Source organism: Dendropsophus ebraccatus, chromosome 15 (assembly GCF_027789765.1).
Source record: "Dendropsophus ebraccatus isolate aDenEbr1 chromosome 15, aDenEbr1.pat, whole genome shotgun sequence".
Lineage (NCBI taxonomy): Eukaryota > Metazoa > Chordata > Amphibia > Anura > Hylidae > Dendropsophus > Dendropsophus ebraccatus.
This window is the reverse complement of record NC_091468.1, coordinates 73,395,203-73,419,836: the sequence shown is the minus strand read 5'-3', so window position 1 is coordinate 73,419,836 and position 24,634 is coordinate 73,395,203. Positions and strand designations below refer to the sequence as shown.

Here is a 24,634-nt window from a genome sequence, read left to right as displayed (position 1 = left end):
TGTGTTTTCCATGAAAAGTCACACTTATCAAGATAAGTGTGACTTTTCATGGAAAACACAGAATTGTTTGGGTGACCCCAAACTTTTGAACGGTAGTGTACATACACTACCTATATTGCATATACATATACTACCTACACTGCATATACACATACTACCTACACATATACGTATAACACTTAATCATGTAATTTATTGTTGTTTCATCTCACTTCTAACATGATCATTGCTGTAAATTATCAGATTAGGATTTATTTTCACTTTGTCTGCATATTATTTTGATTTTGGAACTCTACACGATTCTAGATCACTTTTACTTCACTTTGTCTATATTTTTATGAACTAATTGTTTGATGAATCACAATCATGCACACATGTATATATACTGAGCTCTTGGAGCATTTTGTATCACTGCTTGAGAAAGGCTACACATTGAGCCGAAACGTTGCATCTGGTGTGAATAAAGTGTGAATTCTTTTTGGAAGTGCGGTCTCCATCTTCTCTTTGTATACTACCTATACTGTACATATACTGCATATACATATACTACCTACACTGCATACACATATACTACCTATACTGTACATATACTGCATATACATATACTACCTATACTGTACATATACTGCATACACATATACTACCTATACTGTACATATACTGCTGCGCTCTATAGGGTAATTGTTTCTTTCCACACAATACACAGGAGCTTTGAGGTCGGAGTTTCTGGCAGCAGGAAGACTACACTACCTGACGTCAATCACCTGATATTATGTGACTGTGGGAGAGACCCGGGGCCCCGACCAGTGAGCAGGGCCCCGTCTGACAGGACTGAATTGATGGCCGCCATCAGTGCAGCAGGTGGTGTCTTCTCTGTTCAGAATTTTCTCTTTAAAACTCATAAAAAAGTTGGGAATGCCTAAGGAATGGGCAGCAGCATCTGGCAGCCATCGGCCCGAGGACTCTGTGTGTCACGTGTAGACGGTCTGTACAAGAGGCCGCCGAGGCATCGGCCATTAAACATCAGCTTTACCCCATAAAAGAAACTAATTTATTGCATTTTCTTCATTTCTAAGATTCTTCCTGTTCTTCAGCCATTAATGTGAATCTCTGTGTTCTGCTCCGACATATCCCTCACCTCTCCTATCTGTATACGGCTCCTGCTGCTCCGACATATCCCTCACCTCTCCTATCTGTATACGGCTCCTGCTGCTCCGACATATCCCTCACCTCTCCTATCTGTATACGGCTCCTTCTGCTCCAACATATCCCTCACCTCTCCTATCTGTACACGGCTCCTTCTGGGAGGCATACAGAGGGCCTGCTTGGGAAACCCTTTAAGTCAGGGGTCTCAAACTCGCGGCCCGCGGCACACTAGTCCCGGCTCGACCCAGTGACGTCACTAGGCAGCATCTGATGAAGAGACCAGTCCGGTCTAGAAACGCGTAATGCTGAGCCTTTTATACATGTTTTTATTATTTTAATAAAGTAGTTTTTTTACATCATCTGTTGGGAGTAGCTGCGCCTATTCATCCTGCTGGAATTTGGAGAGGAGGTCTGCATCATGGTGATACCAGAGCTGTGCGGGCTGTGGCTGCTGGAAAGGATGGTGGCAGGGGGATGCTCAGTGTCCCTCCAGTGCCCTGTGTCCCTCAGTGTCCCTCTGCCACCATCCTCTCCAGCAGCCACAGCCCACACAGCTCAAGGGAGTCGAATCATGACGTCACCATGTTATCCAGGAAGTGAAGTCACCATGTTATCCAGGAAGGGACATCACCATGTTATCCAGGAAGTGACATCACCATGTTATCCAGGAAGTGACATCACCATGTTATCCAGGAAGTGACGTCACCATGTTATCCAGGAAGTGACATCACCATGTTATCCAGGAAGTGACATCACCATGTTATCCAGGAAGTGACGTCACCGTGTTATCCAGGAAGTGACATCACCATGTTATCCAGGAAGTGACGTCACCATGTTATCCAGGAATGTGAAGTCTTGATGCAGTAGTAAGTGCAGGGAAAAAAGCAGCACATCCTAACACAGGCAGGTCCTGACGCAAGCACATTCTAACACAAGGCCGGGCTCAGCTAAAAAAGAAATGAAGAAAATATTCCTAACCCTGCCCTGTAGTATATCCGGCGCAGACACTGGAGATAGTGTGGTTTTGTGGGATCTCGCCAGGACGGGGAATATCAGCTTCAGGGAGGTGAATATTAATTAGGTGCATCATCGATGGGAGGGGACATGAGTGAGCTGGCTTATTAACTCCCTGTATCCCGACATTTGTGACTGCTGGAGCCTCTTTTCTCTGTGGACGTTATATAAGAGACATTTCTCATGTACAACGCCGCGTGAGCTGCGTGCGCCCCCCCCTAATGAGCTGTGTGCGCCCCCCCTCCTGAGCTGTGTGCGCCCCCCCCGTGAGCTGTGTGCGCCCCTCCTGAGCTGTTTTGCCCCTCCTCCTGAGCTGTGTGCGCCCCCCCCCCCCCGTGAGCTGTGTGCGCCCCCCCGTGAGCTGTGTGCGCCCCTCCTGAGCTGTTTTGCCCCTCCTCCTGAGCTGTGTGCCCCTCCTCCTGAGCTGTGTGCGCCCCCCCCGTGAGCTGTGTGTGCCCCCCCCCCGTGAGCTGTGTGTGCGCCCCCCCCCGTGAGCTGTGTGTGCGCCCCCCCCGTGAGCTGTGTGTGCGCCCCCCCCGTGAGCTGTGTGTGCGCCCCCCCCCGTGTGCTGTGTGTGCGCCCCCCCGTGAGCTGTGTGCCCCCCCTACTCCTGAGCTGTGTGCCCCCCCCTACTCCTGAGCTGTGTGCCCCCCCTCCTCCTGAGCTGTGTGCCCCCCCTACTCCTGAGCTGTGTGCCCCCCCTACTCCTGAGCTGTGTGCCCCCCCTACTCCTGAGCTGTGTGCCCCCCCTACTCCTGAGCTGTGTGCCCCCCCTACTCCTGAGCTGTGTGCCCCCCCTACTCCTGAGCTGTGTGCCCCCCCTACTCCTGAGCTGTGTGCCCCCCCTACTCCTGAGCTGTGTGCCCCCCCTACTCCTGAGCTGTGTGCCCCTCCTCCTGAGCTGTGTGCCCCCCCTACTCCTGAGTTGTGTGCCCCTCCTACTCCTGAGCTGTGTGTTCCTCCTACTCCTGAGCTGTGTGCCCCCCCCTCCTGAGCTGTGTGCCCCCCCTCCTGAGCTCTGTGCCCCCCCTCCTGAGCTCTGTGCCCCTCCTCCTGAGCTGTGTGCCCCTCCTCCTGAGCTGTGTGCCCCTCCTCCTGAGCTGTGCGCCCCTCCTCCTGAGCTGTGCGCCCCTCCTCCTGAGCTCTGTGCCCCTCCTCCTGAGCTCTGTGCCCCTCCTCCTGAGCTCTGTGCCCCTCCTCCATCTTACATTACATTACCGGCAGTGACAGCTATAACCTATTACAGTTTTATGCAAAGTTCTAGAAGGCCGAGAGGCATCAAAGCATTTACAGAACTGAACTGAGAAAAGATTTGCAGCGTCTGTAGAAGGTCACAACCCCAAGTTCCCCACAGATTCCATTATCGCCTCCCTGGGGGGAAAAATGAATCAGATGCAGTTATCATCCAAAAAACTAAGGAGGAATTGTCCATGACGGGGATATCCCCGACCACACAGGATGCAGCTCATCTATACTCATCCAGACGCCCATCAATACAGCTAGATCAATGGGCCGTAACCTTCACGTAGTGTCAGCTGCAGCCTATCCCCGCCCCCCCCCCCCCCCCCAAGAGATTGCAATGGTAGAAGTAGTCACAGGATGAGTGACAGGTTAGGGTTCTCAGTGAAAATATTTTTCTTCCAAATCACTTGATGTCAGAAAGATATATAGATTTGTAATTTACTTCTATGTAAAAATCTCCAGTTTTCCAGTACTTATCAGCTGCTGTATGTCCTGCAGGAAGTGGTGTGTTCTCTCCAGTCTGACACAGTGCTCTCTGCTGCCACCTTTGTCCATGGCAGGAACTGTCCAGAGCAGGAGAGGTTTTCTATGGGGATTTGCTGCAGCTCTGGACAGTTGGCAAAATGAGCCGGCTCCAAAAGAAGAGGAGTAAGAAGAGCTGTGGAATCCACTGTCCTCCTGACACACAGGCACATAGTGTTCCCGCACCGCCATGTCTCCTGACACACAAGCACATAGTGTTCCCGCAGCGTCTCCTGACACACAGGCACATAGTGTTCCCGCACCGCCCCGTCTCCTGACACACAGGCACATAGGGTTCCCGCCCCGTCTCCTGACACACAGGCACATAGTGTTCCCGCACCTTCTCCCGACACACAGGCACATAGTGTTCCCGCACCGTCTCCTGACACACAGGCACATAGTGTTCCCGCACCTTCTCTCGACACACAGGCACATAGTGTTCCCGCACCTTCTCTCGACACACAGGCACATAGTGTTCCCGCACAGTCTCCTACATACAACCTGGCTGTAATCCATTATAGAAGAGACGTCTCCTGGTGCAGAGAAATCCGCCATGCGCCTTCCTGATGTCCTGATTGGATGGCGAGGACGCCATGGCGGTGAGTGCGGGGGAGGGACACCACGGACGGCTCTGTAGATCTCTGACACTTTCAGGCTATAGTCACACGGTTTCTGATATTCTGCAGGGTTTTTTTCAGCTTTTGGTCAGACAATGCACCGAGCTACATGACTGACTGATCTGACTATAGACTTATATAACGGGGTTCACCCTTATCCCTACATCTCCTGTGCGGCTTCTTAGCTTAGGACCTCACAGGCCATGATGGAGGACGGCTGTGACCAGTGATTGGCTGAGCGGGCAGGTCCTGAAGCAGCAGGGGCTGAGGCTTGGTAAGTATAGGCCTTCTATTCTATTTCTTCACAGCCGCAGCAACATATAGAAAGGGGCTATGCCAAGAATACATGTATGCAGAGGGACTGGTCACCTGATCATCCCACCAATTACCAGAAATGAGGAATTTGTTCCCGAGTGAATGAAACACAACACACATAACCGACTGCTGCATCATGTACTTTCTATGGGACTTCAGAACATGGACAAATGCTGAACTTCGTTACCTCAGAAGGTTTATACAGAAAATCCCCATCAGAACCAGCCTCAAGACAGTGTTAAAGTCCCCTTATAGTCTGTGATGCACGGCAGCCTCTAGTGGCCGCAAGTAACATTGCAAGCGATTAGTTACATAGTAATATAGTAACATACTAACATAGTAATATAGTAACATAGTAATATAGTAATATACAGCCAAGGCCACAAGTTTTGAGAATGATACAAATATTAATTTTTACAAAGTCTGCGGCTTCAGTTTTTAAAATGGCAATTTGCATATAGAACACTCCAGAATGTTATACAGAGGGATCAGCTTATCAGCAATTACTTGTACAGTAAATATTTGCCTTTATCTGAACTTTATCCCCCAAAACACATTTCACCATCATTGCAGCCCGGCCTTACAAGGAGCAGCTAACATTGTTTCAGTGATTGCTCCATTATCACAGGTGTGGGTGTTGATGAGGACAGGGCTGGAGATCAATCTGTCATGATTAAGTAAGAATGACACCACTGGACACTTTAAAAGGAGGCTGGTGCTTGGCATCATTGTTTCTCTTCTGTTACCATGGTTATCTCTAAAGAAACACGTGCAGTCATCATTGCACTGCACAAAAATGGCCGAACAGGGAAGAGTATCGCAGCTAGAAAGATTGCACCTCAGTCACCAATCTATCGCATCATCAAGAACTTCAAGGAGAGAGGTTACATTGTTGCCAAAAAGGCTGCAGGGCGCCCAAGAAAGACCAGCAAGCGCCAGGACCGTCTCTTAGAAGTGTGGTCAGCTGCGGGATGGGGCTACCAGCAGTGCAGAGCTTGGTCAGGAATGGCAGCAGGCAGGTGTGAGGGCATCTGCACTGTGCACTGTGAGACTGCGGAGACTCTTGGAGCAAGGCCTGGTCTCATGGAGGGCAGCAAAGAAGCCACTTCTCTCCAGAAAAAACATCAGGGACAGACTGATATTCTGCAAAAGGTCCAGGGAGTGGACTGCTGAGGACTGGGGGAAAGGTCCAGGGAGTGGACTGCTGAGGACTGGGGGAAAGGTACAGGGAGCGGACTGCTGAGGACTGGGGGAAAGGTCCAGGGAGTGGACTGCTGAGGACTGGGGGAAAGGTGCAGGGAGTGGACTGCTGAGGACTGGGGGAAAGGTCCAGGGAGTGGACTGCTGAGGACTGGGGGAAAGGTCCAGGGAGTGGACTGCTGAGGACTGGGGGAAAGGTAGGGAGCTCTGGGATGCGTGCGCTGCCGGGGATAAGACGCGACACCCCCTGCAGCCACAGACAGACCAGGAGGAGAGAGGATCAACGTGGGAGCGAGTTGTCAGGTTAGTTAAGTTTTTTTTTTTTTTATCAGCCTGCACGGAGGGGGGGGGGGCATCTATGAGGGTGGGGGGAAAGAGGCGGCCATCTATGAGGGTGGGGGGAAAGAGAGGGGCCATCTATGAGGGTGGGGGGAAAGAGGGGGGCATCTATGAGGGTGGGGGGAAAGAGGACCATCTATAAGGGGGGGGGGAGGGGACCATCTATATGGAGGGGGGAGAGGAGGCAATCTATAAGGGAGGGTGGGGGGAGGGGGCCATCTATAAGGGAGGGTGGGGGGAGGGGGCCATCTATATGGAGGGGGGAGAGGAGGCCATCTATAAGGGAGGGTGGGGGGAGAGGGGACCATCTATAAGGGTGGGGGGAGGGGCCATCTATATGGAGGGGGGAGAGGAGGCCATCTATATGGAGGGGGGAGAGGGGGCCATCCATAAGGGAGGGTGGGGGGAGAGGGGGCCATCCATAAGGGAGGGTGGGGGGAGAGGGGGCCATCTATAAGGAGGGGGGAGAGGAGGCCATCTATAAAGGGAGGGTGGGGGGAGAGGGGGCCATCTATAAGGAGGGCAACATGGGGGAGAGGGAATACACAGAGGGGGGCATATATTATAAGGGGGTCACATAGAGTCAGGGCTACCCACTAAATGAGGGTGTAAAGGGGCCAATACAGATGTGCAGTGTGTATAGAGATGAGGATGGTGCCAGAGTGAGGAGACTAATATGTCTGTCTGGCATGATTCTAAGGATTCATGGCTCGGAGAAGTTCTCATAACGGCCCAGGACGGATGGAGAAGAAGATGAAAAGGAAAACTCTGATCAGAAAAGATGTCCCCTGTGAGTCACTGGGTATAACTGCACTGTAATGTATATCTGCTGCATTCTGTATGTGTGATTGCATCCTTGAATTAAAAACTATAGAAATGTCTGCAAAATTTTCCTAGACAAAACCACACGTGTCCCTCTTTGGCCGTTCAAAAAGTTGGGATGTATGTATATATAATAGTATGCTATATGTAATACTATACTTTATACTATATATACATATACATACATATATATATATATATATTACTTTACTATATGCTATTATAATACTACACTATATTCAATACTATGCTATATGTAATACTATACTACTATATTTTCAGAATACTTATATATACACACACACATATATATTTATTACTATACACTATGTATAATACTATACTATATACACTATCAGAATACTATAGTATTTGTACTATAGAACCATAATACACAGTGTTACCTTCACACATCATTTCTAAGGAGTTTTATTTATAGTAAAATTATTTATAGTAAAATTTTATACTCCCCCTCTAAATTCCATATGGAAAATTTGGGATTTAAGATTTGTAGATTTAAAAAAAAAAAAAAAAAAAAAAATCAAGAGTCAAGGGGGGATATTTACTAACAAATCTAAAAACACAATTTTGTCATAAAAATAATGGTCTTTTAATTAGTCTAATAAATTCACCTGGTTCGGAGCAGATGTAGCGATGCGCCACTATATGCGACTTTTTCACCAATTGCGCAGTTAATAAATTTAGCTAAAAAAGAATTCTGGCGCTCTTTCGATCTAATTAACAACAAAAAATCTATTTCAAAAAGTCGCATCTAATTTGGATAGTCTTGTCTAAAAAAGCTTCATAAATTCATATTAGATTTATTTTGAGCGCAAACTAGATATATTAGACTAAAAACAGGCGCAATTAGTTTGATAAAATGTCCCCCAATATGTCAATTCTTTAGGCAGGTTGAAAAATTTCCACTGAGAACAATGTGATGTGGACTCCATGCAGAATCAGCCTCCAAGCCCTCATGGAGACCATCGGTGGTCACATGGCTAAGAAGCGGAGTGCCACCCTATGGCTGCATCAGTGTCACCCCGGCTTCCATCTCCTCCAGCCGCAGAGGGTCTAATGCTGAGCGTTTAGGGTCAGAGAACGTCGCCGACCAGTTTGCCCAGTCCGCTCAGCACTAGTCACCGGCTACTTTTTTCCTCTACAGCGAAACATTGAGGTTTCATTGTGCGGCAGCTCACACACAAACATCACCATAAAAGTCACCTAACAGCCGGAGAGTCCCGGAATGGAAGAGAGTTATCACATGTATCATGTGGTCACAGTATAATCGGTGGAGTGTATGAAGATGGCTATGAACTTACTGAGGCTGAGATACGATGACTTGCGGCTTTTGTCTGAGCGCTAGAGTCACCTGACCTTGAGTGGCCTCCGATGCTTGGACCTTCCGTGGCGGTGACTGTGGAGCTGCCAGCTGAGGGATCGGCCGCACAGGAGGGGCTGGAGCCCCGCCCCCCTGGCTTGCTGTACCTGTAGAGGATGTGTCTTGGGTCGCCCTCTCTTCACAAACTTTTCCTTTTGTTCCAGGTTTGCAAACACAAAGATGTGGACGAAGGCACATGCCCCCGTTCTGGCAGGGTGGAGAACAATTTGCTGTTGGAGAAGAGACACAACGATGACCGAAAACAGCAAAGGCTAAAAAACAAGACACGTTAATAGAACCGTGTAATAGGATTATATGGGGCAACAAGTTACCACTAGACATGAGGGCGACTCCAGCATGCTCCAGTCGTTTAGCATTTGATTTTCAAGAAGTTGGATGCAGCCCGAGGGAGTCCTGGAAAACATGGAGACAGCCGATGGCCTATGGCGGCACTGGCCAGCTTCTTCAGCCCCCAGTATAGAGATGCCGCACAGACTGGACTATGCCGGAATCTCACTCATATCTAGTGCTCAGAAAAGAAGCAGCTTATTTCTTGTATAATGACCTTCCCTCCATCTTGATCTTATTCACCAGCTTTATGGTCTATTCCCAGAAGGTCCTGATGATGTGATAGACGCACAGTATGGCTGGATACGCTGACTACTTCCCACTTCAGATTTATAACACATTATAACACAGTACCAGTAACACAGGCGGAAAGGAGGATATGCTGAGGTGTGGTCCTGGGTCCGTGTATACAGGGGATATGCTGAGGTGTGGCCCTGGGTCAGTGTATACAGGGGATATGCTGAGGTGTGGCCCTGGGTCAGTGTATATGAAGGATATGCTGAGGTGTGGCCCTGGGTCAGTGTATACAGGGGATATGCTGAGGTGTGGCCCTGGGTCAGTGTATACAGTGGATATGCTGAGGTGTGGCCCTGGGTCAGTGTATACAGGGGATATGCTGAGGTGTGGCCCTGGGTCAGTGTATACAGTGGATATGCTGAGGTGTGGCCCTGGGTCAGTGTATACAGTGGATATGCTGAGGTGTGGCCCTGGGTCAGTGTATACAGTGGATATGCTAAGGTGTGGCCCTGGGTCAGTGTATACAGTGGATATGCTGAGGTGTGGCCCTGGGTCAGTGTATACAGTGGATATGCTGAGGTGTGGCCCTGGGTCAGTGTATACAGGGGATATGCTGAGGTGTGGCCCTGGGTCAGTGTATACAGGGGATATGCTGAGGTGTGGCCCTGGGTCAGTGTATACAGTGGATATGCTGAGGTGTGGCCCTGGGTCAGTGTATACAGGGGATATGCTGAGGTGTGGCCCTGGGTCAGTGTATACAGTGGATATGCTGAGGTGTGGCCCTGGGTCAGTGTATACAGTGGATATGCTGAGGTGTGGCCCTGGGTCAGTGTATACAGTGGATATGCTGAGGTGTGGCCCTGGGTCAGTGTATACAGTGGATATGCTGAGGTGTGGCCCTGGGTCAGTGTATACAGTGGATATGCTGAGGTGTGGCCCTGGGTCAGTGTATACAGTGGATATGCTGAGGTGTGGCCCTGGGTCAGTGTATACAGTGGATATGCTGAGGTGTGGCCCTGGGTCAGTGTATACAGTGGATATGCTGAGGTGTGGCCCTGGGTCAGTGTATACAGTGGATATGCTGAGGTGTGGCCCTGGGTCAGTGTATACAGTGGATATGCTGAGGTGTGGCCCTGGGTCAGTGTATACAGTGGATATGCTGAGGTGTGGCCCTGGGTCAGTGTATACAGTGGATATGCTGAGGATTCCAGGTGAATTTTCTTAACTGAAATTCTTCTCATTCTTCTAATAGTGCGTCCGTGTGTCCGTCACATGAAGAGGTTATAGACATCTTAGGGTATATGCATATCATGCGGATAACTTCCAGTGGATTCCATCGCCCTACCCCCACCGTCGTCCATCGCTCCACCCCAACCCTCGCCCATCGCTCCACCCCCACCCTCGTCCATCGCTCCACCCCCACCCTCGTCCATCGCTCCACCCCCACCCTTGTCCATCGCTCCACCCCAACCCGCGCCCATCGCTCCACCCCCACCCTCGTCCATCGCTCCACCCCCACCCTTGTCCATCGCTCCACCCCCACCGTATTCCATCGCTCCACCCCCACCCTCGTCCATCGCTCCACCCCCACCCTTGTCCATCGCTCCACCCCAACCCTCGTCCATCGCTCCACCCCCACCCATCGCTCCACCCACACCCTCGCTCCGGCTTGAAGTTCCGTTGGTCCCATAGGCATCATTCTATGCTCAGGCAACTTCCGCCATCTGCCCAACACCGCTCACCTCCGACGGGCATGCTGCGAGTGTGACACCACCAATCACTTGGGGAAATAATGCCTCTCGCTGCCCGTCCAGGAAGTCAGGGGACCACGGTGTAGAATCAGAGGAGGATAGCACATTGGAGGTACAATCGTGCAGTATCTGATACTGATCTGATGAAGAGGTCCTACCCCGAAACACGTTATCTGACAATAAAAAGGTTTTTTTGGCTGCACTACTACTACCTTCATCATCTGTGCGGTGGGGACTTGCCATTGCCAATCAGCGCCTGGGCATTTTGAAATCCATGCACAATTGTACCTTCAATGTGCTGTCCTCTTCTGGATGACCCCAGCAACATTTTTACCATTTTTGTCTCGTTACTGTGGGGTTACAGGGGTTTTGGTGATAGGAGAGATGACCATACAATGCAAGCACCCCCAAGATTCTCTGCTACTGAATGTGGATGCACAGCAGCTGTATACATGCCCAGGGAAGGGAGACACCTAGTGGCCGTATGTATAACATTGATTTTAATATAGAATAGAACATATTGCAAGACAAGACAATACAATTGTGATCACAACCCTAGTTTATTTCTTTGGGGGGAAATTGTGACAATCAACAGTTATCTGACATATGAAAAGGTTTTTTTTTTTTTTTTCCAAACTTCATTTTTATTCAAGTTTTTCAAATGTTACATAATACAGGGTATACAATAGAAGGAAGGAACAACATGTTTCTCCCGTCGGCTTAACAAACATTAAAAATCTTATAACAATCTATATAACCCCCCCCCCCTCCCCCCCCCTACTTCCCCCCCCCCCCCCCCCTCCCATCCCCAGCTCGCAACAGAGGCTCTCCTCTCCCTCCACTTGTACTACGTCAGTATTCTAGTCAGGTAAACGTAGGGCACCTAGGGTGCCAGCAATATCTGCCATAAGATACCATTTAGTGTTACGGAACGGCCTGACCACCTTTTGGCGTTCAGTGGGATCTAGAAAAGAGGTTATGAACTGTTTCCATTTTCTGAAGAAGGGCCTAGCCCTCTTTTCCCTAGATGGCTCAGCCTCCAACTGTTCCATGCGTAGATAGTGTTTAACCTGTTGTATCACTTGTCCAACAGTGGGCATATCCTGGACCAACCATCTAGACAAAAGACAGCGTTTTGCCACCACAAGGAAAGTATGTATCAGCAAAGACATCCTATCCTCCCCAGGAGGGATATGAAGTATCATCAAACAGGGGTCCACTGGGACATCTACCTGCATTTTGTCCCGAAGTAAGGAGACCAGATCTCCCCAGAATGTCCTGACCAGAGGGCAAGTAAACAACCCATGGTAAAGATCCGTTTTAGGTTCACCACAATTCGGGCATGCTATGATCCGGTCAGGACGCCCTGGGGTTCTCGGAAGGGTAAACCCATAGGTGGCGTGATGTAAAATACGAAACTGTGTTTCCCTCCAGGTTTCACATATGATGGCTGTTTTTACCGTGCTCCAGCCTTTAAGAATTGGAGCTGACAATTCAGGGAGAGACAGCTTGTTTTCCCAAAATTTAAACAGTGTTATTTCAACCCCTCCAAGTGCGGCATGGCGTAAAGTATTATGCAAGAAAGAAACAGAATGGGTGGACGTAGAGGTACAAATATAAGTAGATATGGGATTAGCCGTCAGCTCATTCTGTAAATTTCGCAATCTAGATACTAAAAACCCATGGATCTGTCTAAAAGCCAGAAAGTGGCCAGGTGGGAGGGCATAGGCCTCCTGCAATTCCTGAAAGGATAGGTATCTCTTCTCTGAAGCGTGTATAAGATCTAACGCCACTTTAACTCCTTTTGCTTTCCATGCCCTGAACATAGAGTTCTGTTGGCCTTGGGGAAATTCTGGGTGACTCCAAAGCGCCATATGGGCACTAACCAAGAACGGGAGACCCAAAAGTTTCCGACTGTGTTGCCAGGCCTTGATCGTGTCCCTCAATAGGAGGCTTTGCTTAACCATGGCCGGTAGAGCTCCGTACTTTGTGTGGAGCAGGCTGTTTAGTGACCAAGGGTTCACCAACTGAGATTCTAATTCATAATTTGAATAGGAGCTCGTGCCCTTCATCCAATCTATCCCATGACGTAGCATGCAGGCCAGATTGTAAAAGCGCACATCAGGGAGGCTTAGTCCCCCTTTGTCTTTGGGGAGAGTTAGTTTCTTCAGCGCTATCCGTGGCCTCTTTGAGGCCCATATGAAAGTGCTGAACGCCTTAGTCAAGAGTAGCACATCTGTATGTTTAAGGAGCAGTGGGACTGTCTGCAACGGGTATAAGAGTTTGGCAAAACCCATCATTTTCAATAGTGAGACACGGGCCAGAAGCGAGAGCGGTAGTTTTGACCATCTCTGGAGATCCCCGAGGACCTTTCGGATTATTGGGGGAAAGTTCAGGGAGTATAAGGACCCTGCTGTCCTACCCACCTTAATCCCCAAATAGGTAATTGAGGAAGATGCCCATTTAACTGGCACGTTTCTAGTTGGTGATGACCCACCCGAAGACCTGGAGGACAGGGCCAATAGTTCACTTTTGTCAACGTTAACTTTAAAGCCCGAATGGCTACCAAAGTGTTCCAAGTATCTGAACACCGTGTCAGTGTCCCTCACATAGTCATCCAGGAAGATGAGAAGGTCATCAGCAAACAGTGCTACCCGAACCTCCCCTGTTCCTATCCTCACACCCGCTATGTCTGGCGCCGTTTGAAGTTTTCTAGAGAGGGGCTCTATTGCCAAATTAAATAGTAATGGGGACAGTGGGCATCCCTGGCGTGTACCCCGAAAGAGGGGAAAAGATGGAGAAAGGAAGCCAGGCAAATGAATTCTAGCAAAGGGATGACTATATAAGCCCCTAATGTAGGCTAGGAAGGAGCCCGTAAAGCCCATCCTCCCCATCACTTCCATCATCCATCCCCAGCTCACACTATCAAACGCTTTTTCGGCATCAATGGACAGGAGAGCTGGGGATGGATGATCTCGAGGGCGAAATCTGACCTCATCCAAGACCGCCAGAACCTTTCGTATATTCATGACGGCCGCCCTATTCTTAATAAAGCCTACTTGGGCCGGTGAAATAAGGTCTGGCATAACCAGTGATAACCGGTCAGCCATGACCTTCGAGATTATTTTTAGGTCTAGATTCAATAAAGATATAGGGCGGTAGGATCCCGGCAGTCTTGGATCCTTGCCTGGTTTTAAAAGCACCTTAATGTGTGCAGTGTTAGACGGGCCAGGTATGGGGGTACCATCTAGGTAGGTGTTATAAAGTGCCAACAAGGTAGGGGAAATTTCCTGGTTGAGGATTCTATAGAAGTCCCCGGAGAATCCATCAGGACCTGGAGCCTTATGTGATTTCAGATGTTTAATGACCCCTGATAATTCCTCTAAGGAAAGCGGGGAATTGAGAAAGGAAATCTGTTCCTCCGACAGGGATGGTAAATTACCAGTCAACCAGGAGGCCGCATCCTCAACAGGGGAAGAGGTGGGAGTTGAGTAGAGTTTTTGATAATACCCCTGGAGGATAGATACCACTTCTTTCGGGTGACTATGTGTTGTTCCCTTGTCGCTGAGCATTACTGAAATGCGATGGTGAGGAAGGGGGCCCCTAGCAAATCTGGCCAAAATACGGCCAGCCTTATTGCCATGGCGAAACAGGAGGGCATCAAAATATGATCTATTCAGTGCCTCCCTCCTCTCCATCCACACCTCATAGTCTGCGCGTGCCCGCTGCCAGGTTGTTCTTGTCAGGTCAGATGGTGCCTCCTGGAAGCGGGTATAAGCCTCCCGAAGATCAGTGCTATATTTGCTGATGTTAACCGCTAGTTTTTTCTGGAGGGAGTACTTATACGCCATAATACGTCCCCGCAAGACAGACTTCGCTGCATCCCAAAATAGTTGGGGTTGATCAGCATGGGACGCATTATGGGTAACGTACTCCAACCACCAGCCCTTAAGTAAAACTTTAAATTCATCGTCTTTAGCTAATCCAATCGGGAACCTCCAGATAAAGTCGCTACCACGTGGCAACTCAGTTACAAAAGTGCTTAACAAAAGAGCATGGTCAGAAATGACCATTTCCTCTATAGTATGGGACAGTAGTTTTGGTAGGAAAGACTGGGAGGACAGAATATAATCTATCCTGGACCAGGAATCATGGGGGGCTGAGTAAAAAGAGAATTCACGGGAGTCAGGATGCAGGTATCTCCACGTGTCAGACAGTCCCACGTTATGTGTCAAATGTTCTAAAGGAGTAGATCTTTGGGGCAATGGCGCGGAAGCGGAACGACTACTCGTTCTGTCTTCGGAGACGGACATTACCTCATTGAAATCCCCAGCTACCACTTTGTTGGGTGTAGGGTCAGCGAGGAGTCGGGAGGTGAGCATAGTATAAAACGTGCTATTGTTCCCATTCGGGCCATATATGTTATAAATCCCTACATCTTCGGATAGTAGTCTCACCTTTAAAGAACATATGCGGCCTTCCATATCATGGTCAGAGCCTAGGATTTCTCCGGTGAAGGCTCTACTTATTAGGATTATTACTCCACCTTTGCGATCCACTGCAGGGGACCCATAGACATCCCGTACCCATAGTTTCTTAAGGCGGAAGAAATCTTCCTCGCCCAAATGGGTCTCCTGCAGTAGGACCACGTCAGGTTTGAATTTCTTAAGATATCTCAAGACCATAATCCGTTTCTGTGGTGACCTAAGCCCCTTGACATTCCAGGAAAGCAAGCGCAACATCACCCTGGATCATTAGTGATCTCATCTTTATGGAGACCAGAGGAGAAGCCTCCCTCAGCGAGCATCCCACCCTGTTCCCACCCAACAAATCCCCAACAATCCCTCCCCCTCCCCCCCAACATTGGTAACCAGACCAGCTGCTCTGGCGGCAATTCCATTTGGACAGCGACCAGAGAGCGGCGTCCATGGACTTCTCTTCTTTCCATGACGCAGGGCAGTGGCTTCATCATATCAACTAACTATTGGCTTCCTCCCACCGCACCCGCCAATGTCAAAGCTGACAGTAACTACCCCAGACTATGTAAACATATAATGCAAGAGCATACATAAGCTCTAAACTGAGTGTAACGCAAACATGAATTGACAGTCACCCTCCTATGAAGCCCTGGCCACCTTGTCATCATTCTCCGAGATCTCGAGGGCTTTGGGGTGGCAGGGAGGATCTCCTATGACGTTGTTCCTTAGGAGCAGAGAACCACTCTGACCCCCCTGGTAGCGGAGAGGCCCGCGACCCTCTGTTTCGTCTGGGAGAAAGGGAAGCATGGCGTCGAGGGGGTCCAGTCTCATCTCGCCTTGGGGAATCCTCATATAGACCCAGGTCTTCTTTGGCTTTATCCGGGGATCGGAACGTTGAAAACGAGCCATCTTGATGGAATACCCGGAGTGTGGCCGGGTGTAGTAGAGCGAATCTAATCTTCCTCTTATAGAGCATGGAGCAGATCGGGGAAAACAGCTTACGTTGTCTAGTAGTTTCTGCGGAATAATCTGCAAAAATCAGCAGCTTTACGTTGTCATATAAAATCCCATCACCTTGGCGTCTGAATGTCTGTAAGATTTCTGCTTTGTCAGAATAATCTAGGTATCGTACGATGACCTGGCGTGGCCTGAGGCGGTGCTGGAGAGCTGGCTGTGACACTCCACTCGATTGGCTTCTCGAGTCAGCCCCCAGTCTATGTGCCCGTTCTACTTTGCAAGTACGGGACAAACCCAGTAGGGAAGGTATGGTAACTTCACACAATGTCACAAGATCTTGTTGGGCCACCGTTTCCGGGACCCCTATAACCCGGAGATTGTTCCGCCGAGAGCGGTCTTCCATGTCTTGGATTTTATGCCACAGTTTACGGTTGTCAGCAATTAGATCCCTTGATGTGGGAACAAGTGAATCCATACCTTCTTCTAGTTGTAAGATACGGGTTTCTGCCTCATCCAGGCATCCGCCCTGTTGTGTGACCTCTGCTTGCAATTTCTTTAAAGTGGCAGTCACGGTAGTAGTAAGGGTAGACTGAATCGTCGGCAAGAGGCGGTTAGCTACCGCCAATGCAAGCCGTTCATAGTCCAGATGTGGGGCATCCTCACCCTCTGAGGTCTCGTTGCCGGATCTTGAGGGAGATCCATCCCTGGAGTCAGCAGTCTGTGGCCTGTTCGCCATTTTGGCGCCGCGCGGCTTCTCCTTCACGGCTTTGCCCGCGGCCTTGCCTTGTTTTTTCGGGGCCATGGTGCGCACAAAGCGGTCCATATATCTTCCCCTGCACGGCGGGATTATAACTGGGGTCAGTAGATGCGGTGGTGCGTGTATAAAGCAGGTAAGCAGGCGCGGTGGGTACGGAGCTGTGTCTCCACACGTCCCTACAGCATGGCGCCGGAACCGGAAGTCCTGAAAAGGTTTTTTAAGCGACGCCACCAACCTGCCATTTCCACCATCCTGGACTCAGCAAAAGAAGGAATAAAAACAACAGTAACAACTGACTAAAGCTTCCAGAGGCTTAACCTTTACTAAGAAGAGCAGACCTAAAAAATGCAGCGATCAGCAACATCCAGCGCTCTGCGCGTCACTGACCGGTTCATTTCAGGACTCTTTTACAAAGAAGTCGACAGAAACAGCAACAATTCTGCAATCCTAACTTCTATCTGGGAGCCAACGGGAGGACGGTAGAAAAACCCTCGTCTCTGCTCCACGGCCAAAGTTCTGTCATTATACCGCCTCCCAGAATTACAATGTTCCACTACACTGAAGAGCTGTCCTTGGCTGCATGAAAACACGCCGGCACCTCCCTCTTCGGGTCTTTTTTAAAATAATTTGAAAGAATAATATTGAGGCTCATGAGGAAAGCTCCACCTCGCCAATGTCGGGTCTCCCCTTTCCCCAATGTCTGGTCCCCCCTTTCCCCAATGTCGGGTCCCCCCTTTCCCCAATGTCGGGTCCCCCCTTTCGCCAATGTCGGGTCTCCCCTTTCGCCAATGTCGGGTCTCCCCTTTCGCCAATGTCGGGTCTCCCCTTTCCCCAATGTCGGGTCTCCCCTTTCCCCAATGTCGGGTCTCCCCTTTCCCCAATGTCGGGTCCCCCCTTTCCCCAATGTCGGGTCTCCCCTTTCCCCAATGTCGGGTCTCCCCTTTCCCCAATGTCGGGTCTCCCCTTTCCCCAATGTCGGGTCTCCCCTTTCGCCAATGTCGGGTCTCCCCTTTCGCCAATGTCGGGTCTCCCCTTTCCCCAATGTCGGGTCTCCCCTTTCCCCAATGTCGGGTCTCCCCTTTCCCCAATGTCGGGTCTCCCCTTTCCCCAATGTCGGGTCTCCCCTTTCCCCAATGTCGGGTCTCCCCTTTCCCCAATGTCGGGTCTCCCCTTTCCCCAATGTCGGGTCTCCCCTTTCCCCAATGTCGGGTCTCCCCTTTCGCCAATGTCGGGTCTCCCCTTTCGCCAATGTCGGGTTTCCCCTTTCCCCAATGTCGGGTCTCCCCTTTCGCCAATGTCGGGTCTCCCCTTTCGCCAATGTCGGGTCTCTGTTCACGTTTGGAAAGAATATTCAGCTAAGTAAAATCATCATTTCCTGCATGTGGGGTCCAAACCACAGGGCCAGCGCAGCGACTGTATCATCATGTAAAAGTTTGTGGCATCTAGAAGTAATTAACTGGTTTAAAAAAAAACCCGAATCCATCCCAAATGGATGGAAAACCTTACAGATGTAGCTGGTTATACCGGAGCAAAGAACTAGGAGATGGAGCGTTTCCTGGCCATTTCCTTCCTATTAGACGTCTCCTTATTAGATTTCGAGGGAACGTTCCCTTTTGCTGGTCTCGAGTACAAGACACAAACATCTCATAGATACAACTGGGTCCAGCCAACGTGTGTTGATATATAACGGAAAGTCGCCACCTATATTCCTGCAGTGTAACATGTTTCATCCCAGCTCAGCTGCCTTTGCACCCTTTAAGCTCTCACATTATTGCCTTTGGGTCATTGGGGTCACAGACTACCTGTGTGTGGATAGATACACCTACATCGTCTCACACTGCTTCTAGTCACCACATAGGACGGTTCAGTCTCCATTATTACCCTCCCCCCCCCCCCAGTAAATGTCCCGACCCCTGAGTGTTATCCCGCTCCTCTATGGGTCATCGTGTGACAACCAGACACCAATCCAAATAACTGTGTGAGAGAACCAGGCATCTCCCTTCGTGTTCTTGGGCTCCGTCCAGGGTGGAGCTGCTAAGTCAAAGTTCTCTCTTTTCTTGTTTTTGGATCGTTTTTTGTTATTAAAAGATAAAATTTTCATCCAAGTATAATATCACACATCAAACCTTTTCCTCCATATATGAAGAACGGAGTTTCATCAATTATTAGAAGATATTTTACACACATATCACTACATCCTCCCAGATCCATCATACATATCACTACATCCTCCCAGATCCATCATACATATCACTACATCCTCCCGGATCCATCATACATATCAGTACATCCTCCTGGATCCATCATACATATCACTACATCCTCCCGGATCCATCATACATATCCCTACATCCTCCCGGATCCATCATACATATCCCTACATCCTCCCGGATCCATCATACATATCAGTACATCCTCCCAGATCCATCATACATATCAGTACATTCTCCTGGATCCATCATACATATCAGTACATCCTCCCGGATCCATCATACATATCAGTACATCCTCCCGGATCCATCATACATATCAGTACATCCTCCCGGATCCATCATACATATCAGTACATCCTCCCGGATCCATCATACATATCAGCACATCCTCCCAGATCCATCATATATGTGTTGACCCCCGGTGGTGTTGGTCGGAGGAGCGGCCGGTCACTTGCTAGGTGTTGTAGTGTGAAGCCACTCAGGTGGTGGATGGCTGAGATACAGCCGGACCTTGGGATGTTGTCACGTGACGCCAGTGCCTGGTGGGCACACAGGTGTGATGGCACGCCTGCTTTTAGTTGTACCCTTCTCCCCTGTGCTCAGTGTCCTGCCAGGTTGTTATGGGGTCCCTTGGGGTTATGTAGTCACGGATGATCAGAATGGTGTAATGACCCTCCCGGATGATAGGACCCACCACCCACAGAAAGGGGAAGTGTCCCAAGGTTGCGGTGTGTGCTGTGTCGGTGGTGGCGAATAATCACAGAGTCTTGGAGATATAGTAGAGTCAGTTTACTACTTGTAAATGTTCAGCAGGTAATAAAGGTTCCACAATATAAGGTTTCTTTAAAAAGGTTAAAGTTAAAGTCTCTGAGACACTTGACAAAGTTCCCGCTATGTTACTTCTCCTTGTCCTCGGCGTGGGCTGAGGGTGTCTCTGGCTTGTCCTCTCCTTAGAGGAGTTTAACACTGCATAGTGCTTTGGAGTGTTACTAGTGAAGAAGTTGTGAGAGGCGTGCTGTTTTGCTTCCTTCCCATGCAGGGTACTGACTAAGACTGACTTTGGGGTACAGGGACCTGGCAGAGGGCCAGGGCCCAGATATGATCACTGTGGAGAGCTATCTAGCATGTCCTTCCTCCACAATGTCCAGAACGTATGACTCCTATGCTCCTCCTCAACCCATGTGACCTACTTCCTCCCTAGCGTGTAAGGTGCGCTGTGAGTGGTGAAACAGAGGAAATAATATGATAGGAAAGAAGAAAGCAGAAATCCTACTGGTCTACAGATTTTGGTGACACATAGAAAACAATAATCCTTTGCGATCCTTCAGCTGTGCAGCTTCCATATACATAATATAGCGACATCTAGAGGTGAACTTTAGTACTTCTTTCATCACAATAATAACAATAAGTACAGACTTTTGCAAAGGGTGTATATAACTGCAACATCCCTAGTGGGACACCACAATACATATCAGTATATAGTCCCAGATCCATCAAACATATCAGGGGGTTAATCAGTTCGGGCAGGGTTGCGGGGGAATATAAAAGAATGTATATTTACTGTTCCACAGGCCCATGCGGCGCCCCGTCTGGGTCCAGGAACCCTGCCGCCATTCTCCATGTCTTAGGGCCCTTTTACACAGAAAGATTATCTAACAGATTATCTGCCAAAGATTTGCAGCCAAAACCAGGAATTGATTTGAAAAGAGGAGAAAGCTCAGGCTTTCCTTTATGACCTGATCTCTGTTTTTAGTCCATTCCAGACTTTGGCTTCAAATCTTTGGCAGATAATCTTTCTGTGTAAAAGGGCCCATACTCCTTCTTGACTCAGCTGATGGATGCCCCGTTTAGCCAATCAGTGACAGGGGCGGGACACTGCTGCAGTCACTGATTGGCTGAGCGGGCTGCATCCCATCCTTTTTCCGCCGGGTTGTGACATACACAGAATCTATAAGATAATAACATCCGGCAGGGTCCAGGAGCCCGGTGATACGGCGCTGAGTGGACGCCGGGTCCAGAAATGATACTTTCCTTATTAGGTTTCACCACCCACTGCAGACACTCAGTTTTTCTTTAACTGTTCAAACCACAGGACAGAGGCGTGAAAAATTCTTACGTCCCACATTAATTTCTATCAGGATAAAGTACCCAGCAAACATGCGATGAGCTTATCTCCTCGGGAGCCTACTTTATTGCATCAGGTCCCCTTCTTGACACTAAAGGGGTACTCCAACCAAAGCACTTATCCCCTATACATTGCATGGGTGATAAATGTAAGAATAGCAGGGGTCTGACCATTGAGGGGAGAGGGGGCTGCTACCAGGAACCTTAAGGCTGCCGTTATACAGAGAGATTTATCAGACAGATTTTAAAGCCAAAGCCAGGAATGGATTTAATTAGAGAAGAAATCTCAGTCTTTCCTTTATGACCTGTTCCTTGTTTATAGTCTGTTCCTGGCTTTAGCTGCAAAAATCTGTCAGATAAATCTCTCTGAGTAAACTCACCCTTAGGGCCCTATTCCACCGGACGATTATCGGTCAGATTATCGTTAAATCGTTCGAATCTAAACGATAATCGTTCGGTTGAAATGTATTTAACGATTAACAACCGAACGAGAAATCCTTGATCGCTTTATAAGACCTGGACCTATTTTTATCGTTGCTCGTTCGCAAAACATTCGCATTGAATAAGACATCGTTCGGTCGTTTGCAAAAGATACGAACGCAATAGCGAATAAATAGCGAAGAAAAACTATCGCAATTATGATCATAAGTAACGATTATCGTTCCATGGAAATGAGTAAGCGTTTTCAGGTCTTTCGCAATAGTGGTCGTTTGAGATTGTTAATCGCTAACGATTATGCAAATGAAAATCGTCCGGTGGAATAGGGCCCTAACCATCACAAGGTATACAACCGTGGAGCTAATGGTGGTTTTACACGGAACGATGTATCGTTCGAATTTGCCCGATAACGGTCGAATTCGAACGATAATCGTACGTGTAAACGCAGAGAACGATCAAGCGAAGAGCGAGAAATCGTTCATTTTGATCTTTCAACAAGTTCTCAAATCGTCGTTGATCGTTCGCAAAAAATTCGCAGATTGTTCAGTGTAAACATTCTTTCAACGATTTCCCCTATGTGTGAGATAGGCTTAAGCGATCGCCAAACGATCGCAAAACGAATATTCCGTACGATGTATCGTTCCGTGTAAACGCTGATAGTTATAAAAAAAAATCGTTCATTCAAAATCATTAATCGTGCGAATTATCGCTCCGTGTAAAACCACCATTAGACATTAGAGTGGAGTAGTAGTCGGGCACACATTACCACTAGAGATGAGCGACTACTAAAAGACTTTCATGCTTGTTACTCGGGTCGACGGTTTCCCGATATTCGAGTACTCGATTCAAGTAAGGAACCTGATTTCAGGGGCAGAGGGGAGAGGGGGGTCTGCTCACCTGAGAACCTCAGAAAGTGATGGAAACACCATGTAAATGCGGCTGGCACAGCAGGGGGAGCATGGCTGCATTACAGATTCTCCTCAGTTACCATAAACGGGGTTCTCCACCTAAGAGCTAAAAATGAAATGCTGGCGTCTCGTACTCACCAAGTCCCCCTGAGCACTTTGAGCCGTCTCCCGTCTTTCTAGCTACGGCCATTCCTGAGTTACAAATTTTTCTAAAAGCCGGTCTGTATCCAAGATGGCGCCGGCCAGGAAACTACATTTCCCATCATGCATCTCCCTGATTGGTCGGTTGCCCGGTCTGATGATCATGTGGATGTATGTGAGGAAGAGATGGCACCAGGACGCAACGCAGCGGGAAAACAAACCAGCCGGACGGCTCTTCTAAAAATATAGGAGCCCAATTATATCTGTGACCATTCTATTCCCCATCTCAAGCCGAGACTCCAGCTATGCTCCATTTCAGTTCACCTATTAATATAAAAGCCAAAGAACGTAGCGTCTGGTGTGGACGGTGGCCGTTCAGTGATCACGGATTGTGCTCCACTACTGGGGTCCGGAGTGGAGCAAAACGTTGGTGCTGTGAAGGGAACGTATAACGTCTACTCACATACAGGACGTCATATGACTAAAAAAAAAGTGAGGCGCTCCGAGCCGGCGGTGGGGTTATCCTACAACAGATGGAAATCCCATTGTGGAAGCTTCATAAACAGAACCAGCAAAGGGCAAAAATCCATCCAAACACTAATCCCAGCGAGGGGCCGTCTAAACCCTGCGGCCGTCTCTAGTCCCCTAATCTGCAGATGGTTTCTCGGTTTCAGAACCTCTTGTTACTTCTCAGAAACAAATCTTCCTGCTCTCCGTACACTCGGTGACATCTTTGTAGGCGTCTGGGAAATTAATCAGGGCTCTGACCTTTCTGGCAGATAGAGGACATGGTAAGAGGGGACGGACACAACAAAGCCGCCCCCCCCCCCCCCCATAACCACCACAGATAATAAAGTGGGCCCAGTCACTGCCACTTGGCTCCTGACACCGCTCTGTCTGCCAGACACAAAGTCACGGCCTCACCACTCCTCAGCCTTATTTACTTGCCTGACTCGTCTTATTATATCGGCCGTTCTTATCACTCTGCTTTACTACTTACGAACCTTAAAGTGTACCTGTCATTAAATGTCACCTTGCAGGAGCACCAGCGGTTATAAGAAACTCTAATAGGTTTATTAAGCAAAAGAGTTTCCTCCTGTACTCAAAAAGCATTTTTATCCCCCCCCCCCCCACTTCAGAAGAAGCAGGATTCCTGTGTGCATTAAGGTCTATGGAGAGGGGAGGGTCCGAGGGGGATGAGTGAGCACGGAGAGGAGAAAAGGCAACCCTGCACAGCGCATCCTCCTGCAATCTTCTCTCCCCAAGCTCCCAGATAAGCACTGACCTTTCTGACATGTGAATCCAGCGTTTTATGTGCCCAGACAGTCTCCAAACTGTACAGCTGCTTCTCTGCTCTCCCTGCTCACTCAGCCCCTCCCCCCTCCAAAGGTTATAATGGACTCAGCAGAACCAGTCTTCACTTTGCATCTCTGTAATGGAGACGACTTAGGCTGATAATGAACAGGTAAGAAAGAGGGGGGGGGGGCTGGGAAACAGCTTTTTGAGTACAAAAAGAGACTTTTTGACTAATAAAATCTGACAGGGCTTTCTGCAGCTGCTATTCAATGAATAGCGGTCGCAAAAAACTGACAGTTATTTGCGGGGCCGCTAGGGGTCCCGGCTGGAACGTATACTATGTGTATACACTCCGGCCGCGACCCCATAGACAACAAGCCAATGTATT

The 24,634-nt window shown here is 48.9% G+C and overlaps 1 protein-coding gene across 2 annotated transcripts in view; it reads right to left on the bottom strand.

Moving 5' to 3' along the window:
• Nucleotides 1-24,634, bottom strand: part of LTBP1 (latent transforming growth factor beta binding protein 1) — a 332,339-nt gene that overhangs the window by 260,092 nt on the left and 47,613 nt on the right. For both annotated transcript variants that reach the window (XM_069954510.1, XM_069954509.1), the window contains exon 3: nucleotides 8,540-8,828. In XM_069954510.1, coding sequence (XP_069810611.1) covers nucleotides 8,540-8,828 — 289 coding nt within the window. The remainder of the gene's footprint in view (nucleotides 1-8,539; nucleotides 8,829-24,634) is intronic.